Below are 17,971 nucleotides of genomic sequence, written 5' to 3'. Positions count from 1 at the left end.
CTCAGTTTCTCCAATAGCAGGAAAAAGTCTTTCTTTCAGGATGAGAGGGAGGTTTCCTGACAGTGTCTGGTTAAGCAGGTGTGGAGTTAGAAAGGTCTCTTCCGGTCCTTGGCCCAGCAGTGGTTTTGGGGCTTTTTTGGGTGTAGAGACATTTAGTAGCTTTTATGTCATCTTTTAAAGAGGATGACCATATTCTGAAACTTCCAAACCGGGACGTTCATGCACGGACACGTGTGTGCTTTTTTAAGAATCGCAATGCAGCAGAATGGTATTATTACCTACAGTGTGTGTCCCGTTCTGTGTGAATGGTGTAAAACTGAATGAAAATAGAAGTAAAATTGGTCACAAACAGCAGACATTATGAGCTGTCAAACACAGGTGTCACTAATAAAGTCATGATTTGCTGCGTTGAATTTCAATAACTGCTGCGTGAGTCATTATTAATGTCACCTGTGCTTCTCCTGCTGTGACAAGTCACATGACTGATGTGAAAAACGTGTGAGTATAAGCAGACAGGAGGGCTGTGATAGGAGCAAACAAATCAAACAAAATGCCATGATCAGTACGAGACGGACGGAGTTTCAACAAAATAAAAAAAACAAAACAAGGCTGATGCTGATTTATCAAATATGAAGAAACCTACTGCATCCTGCTTTCAGTGAACTCACGCTCACTCAGTGAAACAACCCAAACCCGAACATTGTTTCTACTGTTGCTTTATGTTTCACTGCCTCAGTAAAGTTGCCATAAAAAGAAATGTTTGTATTCAGAAACTACTTTGAAGATGTCGGCCTGGTCCTAGGAAGCGGGAACTGAACATTAAACATGTTTTCATATGATCCAATCTCAGTAAACCACCATGGCACAGTGCCAAGGTCTGGATAAGTTACATAATACTATCAGAACAGCTTTTCAAAGGAAAACAAGAATGTTCTTTCACCATTAACAGCCCTGCAAAGTCTGAGCTCCCATTAAACTCTGGGGTATAAAAACTGTGACCTGGACAAACAACTTCAACTATCACTGGACAGACACTAAACAAAACCAATCCTTTAACGTTATCTGGACATAGTTTCATCAGTGTAATAAATAAATTCTGTATACATGTGTACATACATGTATACTTTACAGAAGTACACAATACGACAACAGTGGTAGGCTGATCCCTTCTTCTATAAATTACATCAATACACTTCTAATTTGCGACCGCAAATACATTTGTGATAAACATGATGCTGCATGTAATATTTTTTATCAACAAAATAATAAAAGCAACAATAAAAAAAAGTCCTGAAGGTATCTGTAAAATTCATTTCCAACATATTTTGTTGTAATAGTTTTATGGTTATGGTTCAGTAACTCTTTGTCGGGATTAGAGTTGGTTAAATATTTAAAAAGTCAACTGAAACTTGTGTTGAGTGTGTTTAAACAAAGAAGCACCACTGACCCCCGAGTCACATTATCTGACTGCGAGAGGTTCCACAGAAGAACATAAAGCAGTGAGATCACTCTGAATCTACACCATCATTATTCCACTGGCTGTACTGTACCTGCAGTGATCAGATATGCAGCCACTATGTTGTGCTCCAGCTGGGTGAAGGCACTTTCTCCCCCGTAAGGTGCGACATCATCTGAGATATTGACTCCAGAGTCCATCCCCATGTTCAGAGTTGTTGAAGTCGACAGTCACAGTCGTCCCACGAACAGCCTCAGACAGGAAGTTACACACAAAGCTAATAAACAATGTAGAGGTGTAGACAGTCCGTGCTGTAATACGCTGCTTCTGTCTAAAAAGTGTACGGCCTTTGGAGAGCTTGGGGGGGTGAATATGGAGGGATGGGGTGAGGGGGGATTATAACATACCACCGCTCCCCTGTCCCCAGTGAGCAGGAGGACCTCTGTGTGTGTGTGACATGGGCAGCAGGGCCAACACTAGACAGGATTACCTCTCACGTGTAGTCGGTTGCAGGTTCGGCTCCGACCAATAAGCTCTGACATTACAAAACTGAAGCTGAGTCAACGCCTGACTGAAGACCGTTCACTTCACAGAGGGTTCGAAACCATGGGCAACACGGACACCAGATCAAGGTCATAGGCCGCAGACTGACTGTGTGGTGATTAGTTTGCTTCATTAATATAAAGTCATATAGAAAGAGCCTTAATGTGACTGCATTTATATCTGATCTCCTGGCCCTGGTTTATGTAGTTTTAAAGAGTAGTGAACTATTACTACCACACTACTACTACTTCTTACTCATCACACATAGGCTGTGTCTCAGTTCAGGGACAGCATCCTTCAAAGGCTGCATCTGAAGACCGATAGCATCCATGCGGTGCGACAAGGCTGCCCCCATTTCAAAGGCTCCTTCGAGACGAGTGGGTCCTTCTGAGATTCAATGCACGCAAGTGATGAATCGCTTTTCTAAAAGAGAATAGGACTCCATTTTCCTCTAGTTAAAGAGCTCATGCACCAGAAGGTGGCAGTAATGCGCCAAATAGCTGTTTGCCAAACAACCCCAGAGGAGGAAGAACTATGGTGTAAACCCAACCGGCATGCGGTGTCTGGTGCTGATCATACAAACAACGCTGTCATGGTTTGACACTTTTTGTTTGGACTTTTGATTTATTTCCTGTTTTATTTTGTAGTAGAGTTCCTTGTGTGTCCACTGTGTCTTGTGTTTCCTTCTTGATTGTCTGCCCCGCCCTAATGTGCTTCACCTGTGTTCAGTCACCCTTGCCTTCCTTGTTTGTATTTAATCTCTGTGCTCCCTGTTGTCAGTTTGTCTGTTTTAATCAGTATGAGTTTTTGAAGTTTGTGTCTTTTGCTCCAGGTTTACCAGTGTTTTGATTGTCTGTTATACTTCTGATGATACTGTACCTCAGTGTCTCCCTGTGTTTCTGTTTTTGGACTTTTGTTTCCCGGGCTTTGTTCTGAACCAAGTAAGACTTGTTTTAGTGTTTTCTTTGTTTAATAAATCACCCTTTTTCTTTCTTTTTTTTCACTTCCTTGGATTGCCTGCATTTGGGTCCTTAACACTTCCAAACCTGACAAACATCTCCTGGTGCTGCTGAATTAGGTCATATGAACATTTGAACAGGAAAAACTAAATCTGACATTATTTTTCAGACGCATCGGCAGCAAATCTGAAACGACACATCCTCGGTCGGCCATTTTTTTTTTTTTTTTTTTTTTTGTATTGAAAAAAACTCAATGTACCCAAAATTAATTTTACCACAGTCTGGCTTAAGATAGTCGAGAACTAATCTGATTTGGGCAACGGAGGAATTTTGACGTCTGTCTGAAGTCTATTTGTTATAATTAAGCCACAGTGAGTATTTCACAGTGAGTGAAACAAGCTAATGTAATGCATTCCTGAAGAGCATAACTCCTCCACGAACATCGTCCTCCAGGACGCCAGGTGGCGCTAGTAGTCTTCGATGAGGCTATGAGGAAAAATGATCTTTGCACTGAATCACTTCCTCTTGACGCCATAGCAGCTCTGTCAGTCGAGAAGACATCTCTTCATCGTAGCAGATAAACATGCCGGGGTTCCTGAGGACCATCGCCAGCCGTGCTGCCCCTGCCCTGCGGCAACAGACTGTCTCCCAGAGAGCCAGTATGTACACCAGACCGGCCAAGGAAAAGATCGGCCCAGTCGTAAGTCTGCTGTAATCTCTCCGCCACCTTGGTCCCATGCTAACTAACGAAGCTAGCAGCTTGTCCTTGGTTGACGAGGTCAAAACCGGTATCTGAAGTCAGCGGGCGCTAAACCCGTGTATTTTGATTTATAAACCATTGCGTCTAATTAACCTAAGGTTCTCAATTTAAATCGTTACATTCCTGGGGAAGTATTTTTAATTCTCCGCTCCCCCTAACCCGCTTCTGTCGTTAGCTAGGCCCATGCTAACATGTTAGCCGTTCTATGTCTGTGTGCGCTGTCTCTGTGGAAGAAACAAAATGTCAAATTGTCGTTGTTATGACACAGATTTCAGGGACAGTTGCACATACATGAGTGAAAAACCTTAGTAACTTTTCAAAGTGTCACTATACCGCAATGTCCTTGATACATGCAGCCAACAAAGCAGGACATCAGTGAATACACACAGATACAAAATACTTCCTTCTAGATTTATTTTCATAAATTTACACTCGGTTGTCAGTTTATTTGGTGCACTGATGTTAATCTAATAATCCTCCTGTCGTCCAGCTATTGCAAAAAAGATTTAATTTGGCAGCTCATCAAACTGGAAGCCTGTAGTGCTGAATCATGATAAACTCAAGGACCAGTCTCTGTACAGAAAGCACACAAGTGTATTTTGTTTTTTAAACGCTGTTGTCTCAAAATGTATTTTAATCTACTCTTAAGTGGGTATTAGATGAGTAACTTTTGAAATATGATTACTGGTGTATTAATGTAAATGTTGGGGAACCACAAAAAAATCTGTCAAAATGTATTCACATTGTTCCCATTATTCACAGTTTTCAATCAGACATGATAAAGCTCGTGTTGTGATTGTCCCAGGAATCTTTCACAAAGGAGATTATAAAGAGATTTTGTCCCACAGATGGATATCATATGGTGTGACATGAAATAGTGATATTTATATGGGCAGTTGTGTGGAGACACAAAAACAATACACAATTTAATGAATATGCACAAGGAATATGACAATGTGACTTAGTTACTTAAGAAACGTATACCACATTTTCACTTTATGTACAGTAACTTTCACGTGACACCATATAACAGTTTGAGGCTCTAGTAAAACAAAATGGTGAATACATTTAGATTCAGGGAAAAATCTGAAAGACCACATATATTTCTGGTGCAATCAGTCAGTACAACACTACTCAGTCATTTTACTGCCTTATATTTGAAGAGTAGTTCAGGTTTATATGTGAACCAGTGAAAAGCCTGAAGCTGAGGAGAGTTAAGTCAGAGCTCAGTGAATCTCATGTCTGTGAATGTGATATGAGCATTGAATTCCAACCTGTGCCAGCAGTATCAACACATTACCTGATGATTTTACGCAGAAGTGAAGATGCTGATTGGCTGCCAGCTTACTAAATGTCCTCTCTCTCTCACTGTCTGTTGTCCAGGAAACTACCATTGGAATGAGTATGTTTGCCCTGGCCATCCTGGGACCATCTGGATGGATCCTGGCCCACCTGGAGGACTACAAGAAGAAGGAGTGAACGGGACATTTTAACAGTTTGACCTAGTGTATCGAGCCTCCTGTCTCCAGTGACCACCTGGGACCATAACCATAATGTTCAGCTTCAGAGAAAAATCTAGGACAAGTCTTACCTTCACACTTCTACCTCTGACAGTTCCACTCCACAGCTCGGATACAAACCAACTGCTCCCAAAACAATGACTCTGATACATCCAAAATTGAATTGTACATCTTTCCTCATAAGCAGTATGTTACAATATTAAATTTTAAACACAACTGTGTTGGCTGTTGTGTCTTTGTCTCCTGAAGATGAGGCAGAGCTCAGAAAAGAGAAGGAGAGTACAGGGCAAAGGTCAGCTGATAACTCTGCAGGTCAACCACACACTCACAGCAGCGGTGAAAGACGATCCTTCACTTACATAAAAGTAGCAGTGGCACCATGTAAAGATGCATTACAGTATATGTGAAGACTATTGGTCTCTTAAGCCTGGTCTCTGTTTCATGTTCTTAATTAATATTATGTTTATATATATATATATATATATATATATATATATATATATATATATATACCCTAGCTACAGAGGATAAAGATATGGTGAGAAGTCCTCATTGAGACAGGGAAACATGGAGTTCAACAGTGGGGATACCGGTGAACATTTCCCGCTCAGCTCTTCTCCAGCAGTCAAACTTTGGCACATCTGATCTGAGTCACTGTTTGCTCTCTGAGTGGGGGATGTTAATCTAGTCCAGCAGCGAGGTTTGGTTCATTTTCTGCTTCATGTAACTTTGTGAAGACAGTTACTCAAGAGTAGGGGTTATAATTAGATGTTGGAACATCCACAAGGATTAATAGAGTAGCTGTTTAACAGCATTACATTGGCACATAAATGGTTCATGATCAGATGTTCCTACACTGTAGTAAGACCACCATAAAGTGCACCTAGCACCCTTCAGTCCTTGCTGTGGTCCCATGAGGACTGATCTTTTCGCCTCTGCGCTGGTGACAGCCCAGACTGGAGCCCAGTATGTTTTCAGGTTGTCCTTCCTATTCTCGTGAACGTGATATCTCAGTGACACTTTTAGGGAATTTCTTCAGATTTGACACAAACATTCACTTGGACTAAAGGATGAACCGACCAGATTTTGGTGAACAAAGGTTAAAGGTCATTGTGACCTCACAAAACAGTTTTTGGCAAAAACTCACAAATGCATTCACTAATTATAACACAATTTAACTCAAATGTCTCTAAGGATAAAATGAAGTGATGATATTTTATATCCAAAAGGTTAATAGTCAACTTCACTGTGACATCATAATGTTCTGCAAAAATGTAGTCACTCAGGTGACCATATTTCCTGCAACGAGGCCCGTTGGCGGAAGGATACAACCATGAAGGGGTCCCATTTCTGATAATCAGAAAACTGATCCCATGTCTACCTTTGGAAGTGAGAAAGACTACATGTTCCTGAGTGAAAACCTGATGATTGAATAACACCTGGGCATAATTGTATAAACCTGCTGGGTTGGCCCCTTGATCTTTCGATCAAGAAAATACTACTCACTTGAAGACAGTACCCCCTCCTGTTTTATTATCAACAACCATCTGTCTCAGTACAACACCCTCTCTGCTTCCCTCTGTCCTCTCCAGTACATCACTGTCTTATCAACACCTTTACCTGTGGCCAAGCTGATTCAATCTAGGGGCCCTTCCTGGCCCCCTGGTAAATTGACTCTAGGTGTTACACTGTAAGGCCTCTCCATCCCCCTTTTTCATCCACTGTATAACTGTCCCCTTGCTCTTCATTCTGGGTCAGTCTATTGCCTCAGACCCGCTCTGTGTCAGTAGGCTCACCGTATTCTAGAATACCAATAAACTCACACCACTACAGCAAACTTGGAACCAGGGACTTGAGTGAATTTCTTCAACAGGAACCTGCGAAATAACATTTCCATGACGGGCACAACATGTTTTTCTTTTTTTCCCTGTCAAATATCTGCCATCCTGTACAAAATGTGGCTCTCAGAGTTTCTGAGTTGAAATGGAATTGCACCTGTCACCTGTCAGCACCGTACCACCACTCATCTAATGGCTGAGCTGAGACAGAGCTCATGAAGCAGAGCGCTGCTGATACATTGGAGAGTTAACCAAGGCATTGTTGAACATCACATCACTCCACTGTGTGTTGTGTTGTGTCAAAGTCAATGTAAACTACAGAGTAGTTACATTTTGAGGATGGATGAAGTGGCTGTTATTGCAGTCCAGGACCAGTAGAGAGCTCCAGTGCTGTCTGTGTAGTTGGATGAGAGCTTGATGAAACAAGACACTGTGGTGTAATCTGATGTTACATGTGCACACCTGGACGACTTTAAGATGCACGTAGCAAAGCAAAGAGCCTAACAGTCTTCACTGTATCCAGCTGGATTTTATATTAAATGGATACATTGAACATTAAGTTGATTTAAAGTATATTGACTCAAAATGGTATCGTAAAAATGTAAGATGTTCTGTGTATGACGTCAGGAGTGTTTTTCCCTGTAATTATGTCCAGTCAAATGACTTGACATTTCATGTGGTAATTGTCAGATTCACTGAACATACCTCCATTGAAGAAATCATCAAATCTATAACTGAAAGGTTTTTATTAGTCTTTTAATATGAGGAAATGACTTAAGTTTTAGTATGGATGTATTTGGTCATACAACATACAACAACTGTTCATTCTGAACAGGAATCTTTTGAACATCTTAGCGAATCTATTAAGGGAATTACAAAGGGAATTTTCCATGTTTACGGTGGAATTTAATTATTTAATTCGTGATTTTTTTTTTTTTTTTTTTTTACCAAATTATTTCCTAAATGTCCATATTGAAAAGCAAACTGATTGTCAGTCACCGAGTTTACATATTTCATTATAATATTTAGAATAACCTTTTTCTCTCAGTGTGTAAACATCCTTCAGGGCGCTTCCAGCACCAGTGCCGTAAGTGAACAAGGACTGTGGTGAAATCACTTGACCGACATTTGATCATGTGACGGAACAGCCGCTTGGCACGTGATCCCTCCCCAACAAACCGACTGTTCCGGCAGGTAAAAACACGTCTTTGTTAAACTTGTTGTTCGTGTTAACTAGTTTATGGTTAACCACTAACCGCCAGTTCAGTGACATGTCGCAGTAAGTGTACATACAACGCAACTCAGACGCATCCACTGCTGTTGAAGTTGCCTCTCTTGCTAACATTAGCCACTGCCTCACCGAACATAATGGAAAAATCTGGCAGTTTACCAGAGTCCTGTTTATGGACAGTGTTAACTGTCAGGGGCCATCTGTCTCTGCCTCAGCGGTAGATAACAGCCGGTCTTTTCAGACAAACCTGTATTTGAGAGGATACTTTTAATTAAGTGACTAATTGTAAAGTGACAACTATGATAATCAGCCACATTAAAATCAGCCAGTTTTTGAATTGAGTTTGGCGTGGTTTTGTCTCACTTTACGTCCATCAGGTCTCCATGGCGTCAGTAAAATCCAGGTGACTGTCATTGTTTTTACACTGCTAGTAGAAATCCAACACGATGAGGCTGGTCATCCTGGACGAGTATGACCTGGCCAGTGAGTGGGCAGCTAAATACATCCGCAACAAAATCATCCAGTTCAGGCCTTCAGCAGACAGATACTTCACTCTGGGTTTACCTACAGGTGAGCACCATCACACAGACAGTGCTCTCCAGGCTCAGAGGTCCTCAGTATTAAGCGGAGTGTGTTAACATCGTCTCATTTCTTTCAGGGAGCACTCCTTATGGCTGTTACCAGAAGTTAATAGAATACTACAGAAGTGGAGACATTTCATTCAAATATGTGAAAACCTTCAACATGGATGAATATGTTGGTAAGTGTAAGGCTGACTCAGTTATACAGTTGACCAGCTCATCTCCTCTTACACTGTCAGATGCAGCACCGGGTGACAGTGGGGAAGAGAAACTCCCTTTAACAGGAAGGAACGTCATGGGAGTTCCCTCAGCAGTCTGGGTCTATAGCAGAATCACTAAGGGATGGTTAAGGACTGACCTGAATCAGCTCTAACCATAAGCTTTATCAAAGAGCACAGCTTGAAGCCTGATCTTAACTGTAGAAAGGGAGTCTGCCTCCTGGACCCAGACTGGGAGCTGGTTCCACAGGAGAGGAGCCTGATAGCTGAAGGCTCTACCTCCCGTTCTGGTCTTAGAAACTCTAAGAAACCACAAGCAGACCTGTATTTAGAGAGCAGAGTGTTCTGTTAGGATAACAGGGAACTGTGAGCTCTTTAACATACGATGATGTCTGACTAATAATAGCTCTGTAGGTGAGGAGGAGGATTTAAAATCTATTCTGGATTTTACAGGGAGCTGATAAAGCTAACATAGGAGAGATGTGATCTCTTCTCTAGTTCCTGTCAGTACTGAAGCTGCAGTATTTTGAACCAGCTTTTCTGTGGGTTATTGATAATAATCCTGATAATAAAGAGTTACAATAGACCAGTCTAGAAGTAACAAATGCATGGACTAGTTTTTCAGCATCCTTTTACATCATTTCATATCAGTTAGCATCAAATAGCTCTGGACAGGGATGATTATTGTAAGATTTTAACGAAAGAGTGATTTACTGCGGGACTTTGACAGTATTTTACTGTTCAGTAGTTTACCTCCACTCAGTGATCTGAACCTGAAACTGAATATCAGCTTAACCCAGTTTATAACTTCCACTTCCTTATGGTCCCGACTGGTTTGTCGCAGTGTGTTTGGGCCAGTGTGTATCTGGATTCATGGCTCTGCAGCTCTCAGGTAAATCAGGTGACCCTCTCGTTCTCCAGGTCTACCACGTGCTCATCCAGAGAGCTACCACTCCTACATGTGGAACAACTTCTTCAAGCACATCGACATCGATCCAGCCAACGCTCACATCCTGGACGGAAACGCCGACGACCTGGAGACAGAGTGTCAGGCCTTCGAGCAGAAGATCGCCGAGGCCGGAGGGATCGAGTTGTTCGTAGGAGGTCCGACACATGATTTCTGTTCTGGTGTTCTACCTCATTACTAAAACAGTCTGTTGTAGATGTTGTAGGGTAACCTCATCTCTTTGTCGGGTTCCCTCTCCTGGTCTTGCTGTAGGAATCGGTCCTGATGGTCACATTGCCTTCAATGAACCGGGCTCCAGCCTCGTCTCCAGGACCAGAGTGAAAACCCTGGCTAAGGACACCATCGTGGCCAACGCTCGTTTCTTTGGTAACGACCTCTCCAAGGTTCCCACCATGGCTCTCACTGTGGGTGTGGGAACCGTCATGGACGCCAAGGAGGTCAGACTCAAAGGCAGTTCATTTATTGATCTCTAGTGACATCATCTATTTGACCAATTTAAGATTCTGTGCTATATATCTGTATCAGGGCTGTCACTTTTTCAAAAAATCAAGATTGAACAAATTGGAAATCACCCGCAATTAATTTGAATGAATTCAAATGCCTGCCACTTCTACTTCGCCCTCAATACAACAACGTTTTTAAAAAACCGTGCTGCACTTTTCATTCAGTGAAACTCAGTCTCAAAGTGCTACAGTAACATAGAACACACGCTACGACAGACAACAGGAGGGAGCTCCCACACCTTTGAACTAAAAATGTAGCAAGGTAAACATGGAATCAATAGTCAAGCCAAACGGTCTGACTTAATTGCTCATATTATTTGCCAGAAACACAAGTCTATCAACACGATCGGGATCAAGTTCGGCTCTCTCTTTATTAACAATATTAGCTGCTGATGGTCTGATGCGCTTATAGAGACTGCAGCCTACATTTGCAACAGGACATTACAGCTCCAGTATGAACTTTTCACCCCATGTTCGAACTAGTGACAGCCCTAATATGTACTGTTTGTAACAGTGTTGTAGGACTCCAGTCCAGGACTCTGACTGGAGTCCTGATTTTCAGGACTTGTGACCTGACTCTGACTTGGACACTGATAGCATTCAGACTGGGAAGTTGGAGACAAAGACTTTGACTTGTTTTGTTAGTTTTGGTGTGTGTGTGCTCGCTACCATGCTCGTTTGTCTGTTGTCTCACACAGTAAATAGCGTCTCTTTGAAATGGTGACAGCTGTGTCACTAGTGTTTATGTAGTTTTAGTTTTAGTCACAGCCTGATTCCTTCTGCACAATTAACATCAGAATTTAAGGATAAACATGTAAATATGTGAAAAAAAACTTCACGGCTTGACTCAAAAAGCTGCATATTACAGAGAAAGAACAGGCGTCTGTGAAAGTGAAACGGCCTTCAGATTTACTGTCAGTTTTACTGACCAGTAACAGAATTATTATTGTCATTGTGAGCTCTGCTGCTCATCAGTTGGTGCGTAGGAAAAAAGACAGATCATTTCTAATAAATAATATAAAATTATGTACAAAAGCTTCATATATGAGTTGAGTGTGTTATATTGATATTGGTAAAGGTGGTATTGCACATGAATAAGTAGCAGTGTGACATGAACAGTTTGGTCAGTTAGCTGTTAACAGACCATTAAATGAGCTAATGCACAGCTAAAACACAGCAGGCCAAAAGAGAAGCAAACCAGCAGCTACAGCAGCAAAATATATTCTTGATGCTTTTCACACCAGACAACGGCTGCTCTGATACGAAGTTGTACATATCCAGGAATCTCTGAGATGAAGTGGTCTGCAGACGGCTTCAGGAGAGCTTCGATCTGATTGGTCTAAAGTCAGAGTGAAGGTCAGGGCAGAGACAGAAGTGGAGGACGTGTCTGACTCTTGGACTCGGTAACTAACCTTCCTGGATCCACAGCGCAGAGTGTAAGTGTGTTGTTGTCGCCTCCTCAGGTGATGATTCTGATCACGGGAGCACACAAAGCCTTCGCTCTGTACAAAGCCATAGAGGAGGGAGTGAACCACATGTGGACGGTGTCGGCCTTCCAGCAACACCCACGCACCATCTTTGTCTGTGACGAGGACGCCACGCTGGAGCTCCGAGTCAAAACTGTCAAATACTTCAAAGGTACCACCGTCATCATCCTCACTCTGCTCAGTGGAGAGTGAACTGAACAAAAATATTAATAACACGTCAGCGTATTGTCACAGAAACTACGGCCTTAGAAATGAGCATAGAGGTGAATCAACCTTTATGGAGGAGGGATTTATTGCAGGACTATAGGAATAGACTGCATGAGTTTTAACTAGGTGGACGTATTAAACTGCAGCTGCACTGAGTCCATCTGAAAACCTGAGTCCTGGTCTTGTTCCAAGCAGATGCTGATGCAGTTATAGGCTTTTGTGATAGTAAATATGAGGGTTTATTTTAAAAATTTGATGATAAACTATTAAATCCTGCAATCTGTATATGTGATGTACATATATATATTGAAGTGGGGGAGAGCCCATCAGCACAGGTTCCTTTGTGGAACCTCCCCTGAACCCAGAACCCTTTGGTCCACCGTCAGTTCTCAGCTCTGCAGGTGAAATGAGTGTCTTTCATTTTCGTAACCTGTAAATGAAATGCAACACAGGTTAATGAGAACGAATGCAGTCAATGTTCAATCTATATTCACCAGGATTTGAATCACATGGCTGAGGTCGACACAGAAACACTGTCAGAGATTTTAATCATCAGATCATCTGTCAATCCTTTGTGATTTAAAAACAAAAGAAAAGTAACTCTCTTCTTTGTATTAAAACTCTTCCTGTCTGTCACTGACAGGACCAAATGAGAAATGAAAAAACGAAAAGTTGCGAAAAAACATTTTTAAAAAGTAGATTTTCTGGCTTCTTCTGTGGAAACAAAAAAACAAATAGACCATGTGATTTTGTTTTTTGCTTTTGGTTTAGAATTCAAATTTAAATAAAATCATATGAATTCAGTTTTTGGGTTCAAACAAAACAATGATAAAAAGAATTGCCAAAAGCCAAAAATGAATCAGTTTTTCTGTTTTGGTTTCTGAAACAAAACAACAGATTTATGTTTTTTGTTTTTTTTGTTTTTTTTTTAAATTACAAATGAATTACGGTTTACCTGATAATACCCAGACCGATTTGAATGAAGTTTGATCTCGTGTTTGAGGGGGGGCATGTTGTTTGTACAGTTCATATGATGCTAAAACACTTAATCGTCACCATGGCCTTCATTTTAATTAGCCCCTCCAGATAATGAACCATCTGTGACTAATGATTTTAGTAGCATTTGAACTGATACTAGAGGAGCTTTGAATGAACTGATTCGGAAAAAAGTAGAGTGATGAATTTTGTTGATCATTGATTTATTGAGTGGTGCATGGCAAAAGTTTTGAAAATGCTTTGATTAATCCAAATCAAGATATCTCTGTTCTCCTGTTGTGCCATTTTTATTTCTTTATTATATAATGAAAGTTTGGTGCCTCACTACTCTAACTAGATGTGTGCAAGAACTTATGATGTTCATGGCAAATTATACATTTTATGTTCATTTTTAAAGCACATATATTTATAATGGCGGTCTATGGGATGACAGGTGCGACTGCTGAAACTCACTCAGCTTTCACGGCCTGCTGCTCTCACATATGAGCAGCTTTACAGCTTGTTTTAGCTCCAAAACTGCTGCAAGACTTGACTTGAGTTTTGTAAACAAGCATTGTGTTGTCTGGACCTGACACATTGTCATTTTTCATCATAGGTTTAATGCACGTTCATAACAAGCTGGTGGACCCAGTGCTGAGCATAAAGGACCAGTGACACAACATCACCAAGGAAGAGAACTGAAGATGTCCAGATGGTCAGAGGTTCCTTGATCCATCAGGACTGGACGGCATTATTACTCTGCTGCTGTTCTGTACCTGAGGAACAGCTGAGCCGGTGACTGGGTGACTCTCCTCCTGCCTGTGGATTATATATTAACCTCAGACAGTCACAGATCCTTAATGAGAGGAAATGATCAGGTCTTTAGTGGAGCTTCTTCCTCTGAGCTTCGTTGTTTATCAGTTTGGATTTAAAGGGACGTGGGTCCTCTTCATCTCTGTTTGGTGACAGAAGTTTGAGGCTTGATTTTAAACACAGCCTTCATTCTGAATCTCTCTGCTCTCTGTGAGTGAATCAGTGCAGTATATACTTTAACTTTCCTTAATGTTAACTTTGTTTTTGTTTTTTTCGTAAATGATTGAGTCCCAGTTCCTGACTGTCCAGAGAAACTATGGAGCTCAGATGAACGTCATCACAGGTGACCTCTGTCCCTGGTCAGACTTTCTTTCGTATGATTTTTTTGTGTTTATCATACTCCTAGAGGGAGTGTGAACTGTGGGCAACTCCTCCATTGACAGTCACATGTTAAATCACATGTTGAACCACCACTGAGTTTTACTTGAAGTTTCAAACAGTGTAGAATTTGACTATGTTGGAGACAGTAACCTCTGTTTCTGCTTGAAGATGGTCTCTGGTCTCAGATGTGATTATCCCTCTAGATCTTCCTCTGGTGCATGACTTTTGACCTTTTCCAAGTTGATGCTGTGAGTGGTTTTTGCGTAGAGCTTGATATGTTGTAATCCATTCTCTTGAAGACAGTGAGATGTGATTGAAAGCTCTGAAAAAGGAAGTTATTGAACATTAAGTTTAGATTAGTGATTTGTTTGCAAGCATCAGCTCTACAGTGGGATTCAATGATAACTGCTGCTTTTTCTGCATGTCGGGTGTTCAGCTCCTGTTCATGGTGAAAGATCATGATGAAACAGACCTTGATGTTATTTACCCCAAAGTTTCTTTGAAATGCAAAAGCACCTGATTCATGGTGCATCTCCTCACCACTTCACTCGTGCAGGTTCCTTGTGCAGGCTGTGAAATATTTACAGAGTAATAATGTGATTGACTTCCATCTTTTGTTTGGGTAAAACATTCCTTCCTTGGTTTTCTTTGTTTCTTCAGTCACTCCTCCTGATTATCAGATGGTCATGGTTCTGACTTCTACTCAGTGTTTTTGCAAATAAACTGTAGTTTTTAACTCTTTATTTTCTATTGACAATAAAAACTTTGCTACAAATCCTTTATTTCTTGGCTCATCTTTTATGAAATAAACACAGTTTCAGTCCTGATGTTATCTGTGTCAGAAACCCATTTTTATCCACGTGTAGATGCAGTTCCATTCCCTTCCACAGTGGGGCAGTCATACCTAAGATTTGAAAAATCATTCTATCACTGTGATAGAAATAAATGGCCAATTGTTTTACTACAGAACCACATTGGTTGTATGAGACAGTGAATCTTGTTTTTTTTTGTTGTTTTTTTTTTGCTACAAACACATGATATTCATAAACTTTTAGAAGAGCTCCACTGTCAGATAAGACAAAGTGTCACAGCAGCAAAGGGAAATATAAGTCCAGACATAGTATAGATCAGCATGTTGTCTTGTGGAGGAGTTTCGACATCGTCCTTTTGGTATTTGTAGAACGTATGAATTCATAACAGGGTTTTGCTCACAGGATGTCGTAGTAAAAATATAATTTAAATCAAAGGTACTGCTGTAACATGTTTTATAAAGGTTTGTTTATTTATTTTTGCCCTATATTCTCACCAGTTTCTTTATGAGGTCCTCTTATTAATTGCTCTGCCATGACCCATTAATGTGGAGTCATTAGTTTTATTGTGTTGCGTTTAGCCTGAAGTTATAGTTCAGCTAACTAATGTTAGCTAGCTGGTAGCGCGCCCTGTTAATTCCAGTGTCCAATATAAAATCTCATATATGGTCTAATGTTAGCAAACACCGGTGCTCAGTCATGAACAGTGAGACAACGGAGGATTAGCTTTCAGATCAATATAGTTTATTATTTCATCTTAATAGTCTTTGTGTGTCTGTGGTGGTTTAGTTAGTCTTTCACCTTTTTAATATTAGCTTCTATAATAGACACTCTCTTTGTCACTCAGGAATTCAGGAGTTTTACTTGTTGGGTCACTGAACAATTTTAAAATCCATTTTCTCTTGAAGGTTCAGTAATTGTATTAGCAGTGGTGGAAAGTAATGAAGTACATTCACTCTAAGTCCTGTACTTAAGTACAATTTGGAGATAATTGTACTTAACTTGAGTATCTCCATTTTACTTCCACTCCAACATTTCAGAGGGAAATATTGTACTTTTCTACTCCACTAAATTTATTTGACAACTTTAGGTTAATAAGATCCTGTAAGGACTGTAGCACTTCAGTTCACTGGGTTTCCTTTCGCCTTGGAGAAAAAGTCGACCCCCCAGATTTTCATTGTATAATTCTCACTCTGGTTCCAGCTGACTGTCCAAATCCCCTGCTGGATGTGCAGCCTCTTCTTGGTTAGTGTGCCGTGCTATTTCCATGCCTGGCAGTGGTCCAAACACACTACCAGGGGTCCACATTGTCCCCCCTGTTGTATCCCTGATTCACAGGGATGCTAGAGCAGTGGCTGACCAGACTGTCCACATCCCCGGCAGCCTCTGGAGCGTGGCTCGGGCCGGCGCTGCTCTCTCACAGTATTTTCAGTAGACACGGTTTCCAGTATTCAAACAGCACAGAGTAAACTGCCTGATTTAATCAGGTTCATGAGTTCAGTGTGGCTCACAGTAGCAGTCTGACACAGTCAACAGTGTTGTATTTGCATTTCTGCACCTCTGAAATTCAAGCTGCTGATTAAATATGACATACATAAATACTGAGTAATTACTTTATTATGATGCAGTGAGGCCTGATTAAACAGGCAGCAGGATGACAGCAGCACACCCTCCTCTGTGTTTTATTTTCCTCTCTGATGGAACGATCTGACAGCTGCTCTCTAATATCAATGTGTAATAATGTGAGCTGAATTCAGTTACTGTTGGTTGTGATCTGAAGGGAAATGCAGTTTGACCAATGGCCTAACTTAAAGATAGAACTTGTCAGTGATATCATATGTAGGAGCTGTTGGAGGATTTTGTCAAAGAAAAAAACAAAACGAAAAACAAGGGTCTTTTTTTCTCAGTCTTGTCTCCAGGGCTTCAATGCACATAGCTGAGTGTTAGGAGCGTGAAGTGTTTATGAAGAAAGAAGAACACTGATTTCCTTTATAATGAAGTAATTTACTGGGTTAAAAAAAAAAAAGTGTATTTTGTCTTTAAACCTATTTCAGGGACTCAGCATGTTCCAGTTGAGCCTGCAGCATATTTGTGGAATTGCAGCTTTTCTTTTCTACTTTGTCTCTCAGCACTTTCTGACTCAGCTCCAAGCCCATTGGCTCCTTCTGAGGACTGTTTTTGTGTCAGTATTATTTCTTCTGAAAGTGAATACCATCCTGTGTGAAGGCAGCACAGTCACAAAGGCTTTGAGCTTGAGTTTCTGTTGTTTGCTCATTTATCACTGGTCTTCCTGGTTGATTCTGGACTTTGGGGATCCTGTAAAAAATGAAGCGACGCGTGGATGAATTAATTCAGGAAACAGTCATGGGCCCTGGTGATTATCCAACCCTCAGTTTCAGCCATCATTAACATCTCAGCCAGCTCTGGTTTCATTCTTTCCCAAGGATTTGACAGAGGCAGATCACATAGCATCCAAGGTGGAGTAATAGAATGAATCTATCAGCCAGTACGTGTCTGGACATCTCCGGCTCATCAGCATTGAGGACAATCAGCCCGTCACAGATAATTTGCCTCTAATAACACAACATGTTCACAACAGGTTACAGTTACTGATGGTGTGAGCCTGCGCAGTGTCCCGCGCAGCAGGAAACAGCTCACCTGCAGCTCTGATGACATCACATGGGTTCATGTTCTATTTAAAGGCTTTGTAATCCAGCAGCAGA

The 17,971-nt window shown here is 41.1% G+C and overlaps 2 protein-coding genes across 4 annotated transcripts; both read left to right on the top strand.

Moving 5' to 3' along the window:
• The first annotated feature begins 3,471 nt into the window (after positions 1-3,471).
• On the top strand, positions 3,472-5,454 carry LOC130180413 (cytochrome c oxidase subunit 8A, mitochondrial). Its single transcript, XM_056393920.1, has 2 exons — positions 3,472-3,658; positions 5,102-5,454. The coding sequence occupies exons 1-2, from the start codon at positions 3,542-3,544 to the stop codon at positions 5,195-5,197; spliced, it is 213 nt and encodes a 70-aa protein (XP_056249895.1). The 5' UTR covers positions 3,472-3,541; the 3' UTR covers positions 5,198-5,454.
• Positions 5,455-8,158: 2,704 nt separating this feature from the next.
• Positions 8,159-15,221, top strand: LOC130180412 (glucosamine-6-phosphate isomerase 2). 3 transcript variants are annotated; one of them, XM_056393916.1, is made up of 7 exons: positions 8,159-8,270; positions 8,742-8,877; positions 8,966-9,067; positions 10,028-10,210; positions 10,326-10,510; positions 12,040-12,214; positions 13,862-15,221. In XM_056393916.1, exons 2-7 carry the CDS (start codon positions 8,754-8,756, stop codon positions 13,918-13,920), a joined length of 828 nt encoding a protein of 275 aa, XP_056249891.1. In that variant the 5' UTR covers positions 8,159-8,270; positions 8,742-8,753; the 3' UTR covers positions 13,921-15,221. The 3 variants fall into 3 exon arrangements, with proteins under 3 accessions (XP_056249891.1, XP_056249892.1, XP_056249894.1); XM_056393917.1 differs by having other exon boundaries at positions 8,175-8,270; positions 8,739-8,877; XM_056393919.1 differs by lacking the exon at positions 8,159-8,270 and adding an exon at positions 8,336-8,355 and having other exon boundaries at positions 8,739-8,877.
• The last annotated feature ends 2,750 nt before the right edge of the window (positions 15,222-17,971 follow it).

This window comes from Seriola aureovittata, chromosome 13 (genome assembly GCF_021018895.1).
Source record: "Seriola aureovittata isolate HTS-2021-v1 ecotype China chromosome 13, ASM2101889v1, whole genome shotgun sequence".
Classification (NCBI taxonomy): Eukaryota; Metazoa; Chordata; class Actinopteri; order Carangiformes; family Carangidae; genus Seriola; species Seriola aureovittata.
This window is presented reverse-complemented; position numbering and strand designations above follow the sequence as displayed.

Excerpts from the sequence above, each read along its gene's own strand:
- LOC130180413 (XM_056393920.1), top strand. The coding sequence starts at position 3,542 with ATGCCGGGGTTCCTGAGGACCATCGCCAGCCGTGCTGCCCCTGCCCTG. Across the intron at positions 3,659-5,101 it reads AGGAAAAGATCGGCCCAGTC|GAAACTACCATTGGAATGAG; the intron begins GTAAGTCTGCTG and ends TCTGTTGTCCAG.
- LOC130180412 (XM_056393916.1), top strand. The coding sequence starts at position 8,754 with ATGAGGCTGGTCATCCTGGACGAGTATGACCTGGCCAGTGAGTGGGCA. Across the intron at positions 8,878-8,965 it reads CACTCTGGGTTTACCTACAG|GGAGCACTCCTTATGGCTGT; the intron begins GTGAGCACCATC and ends CATTTCTTTCAG. Across the intron at positions 9,068-10,027 it reads CAACATGGATGAATATGTTG|GTCTACCACGTGCTCATCCA; the intron begins GTAAGTGTAAGG and ends CTCGTTCTCCAG.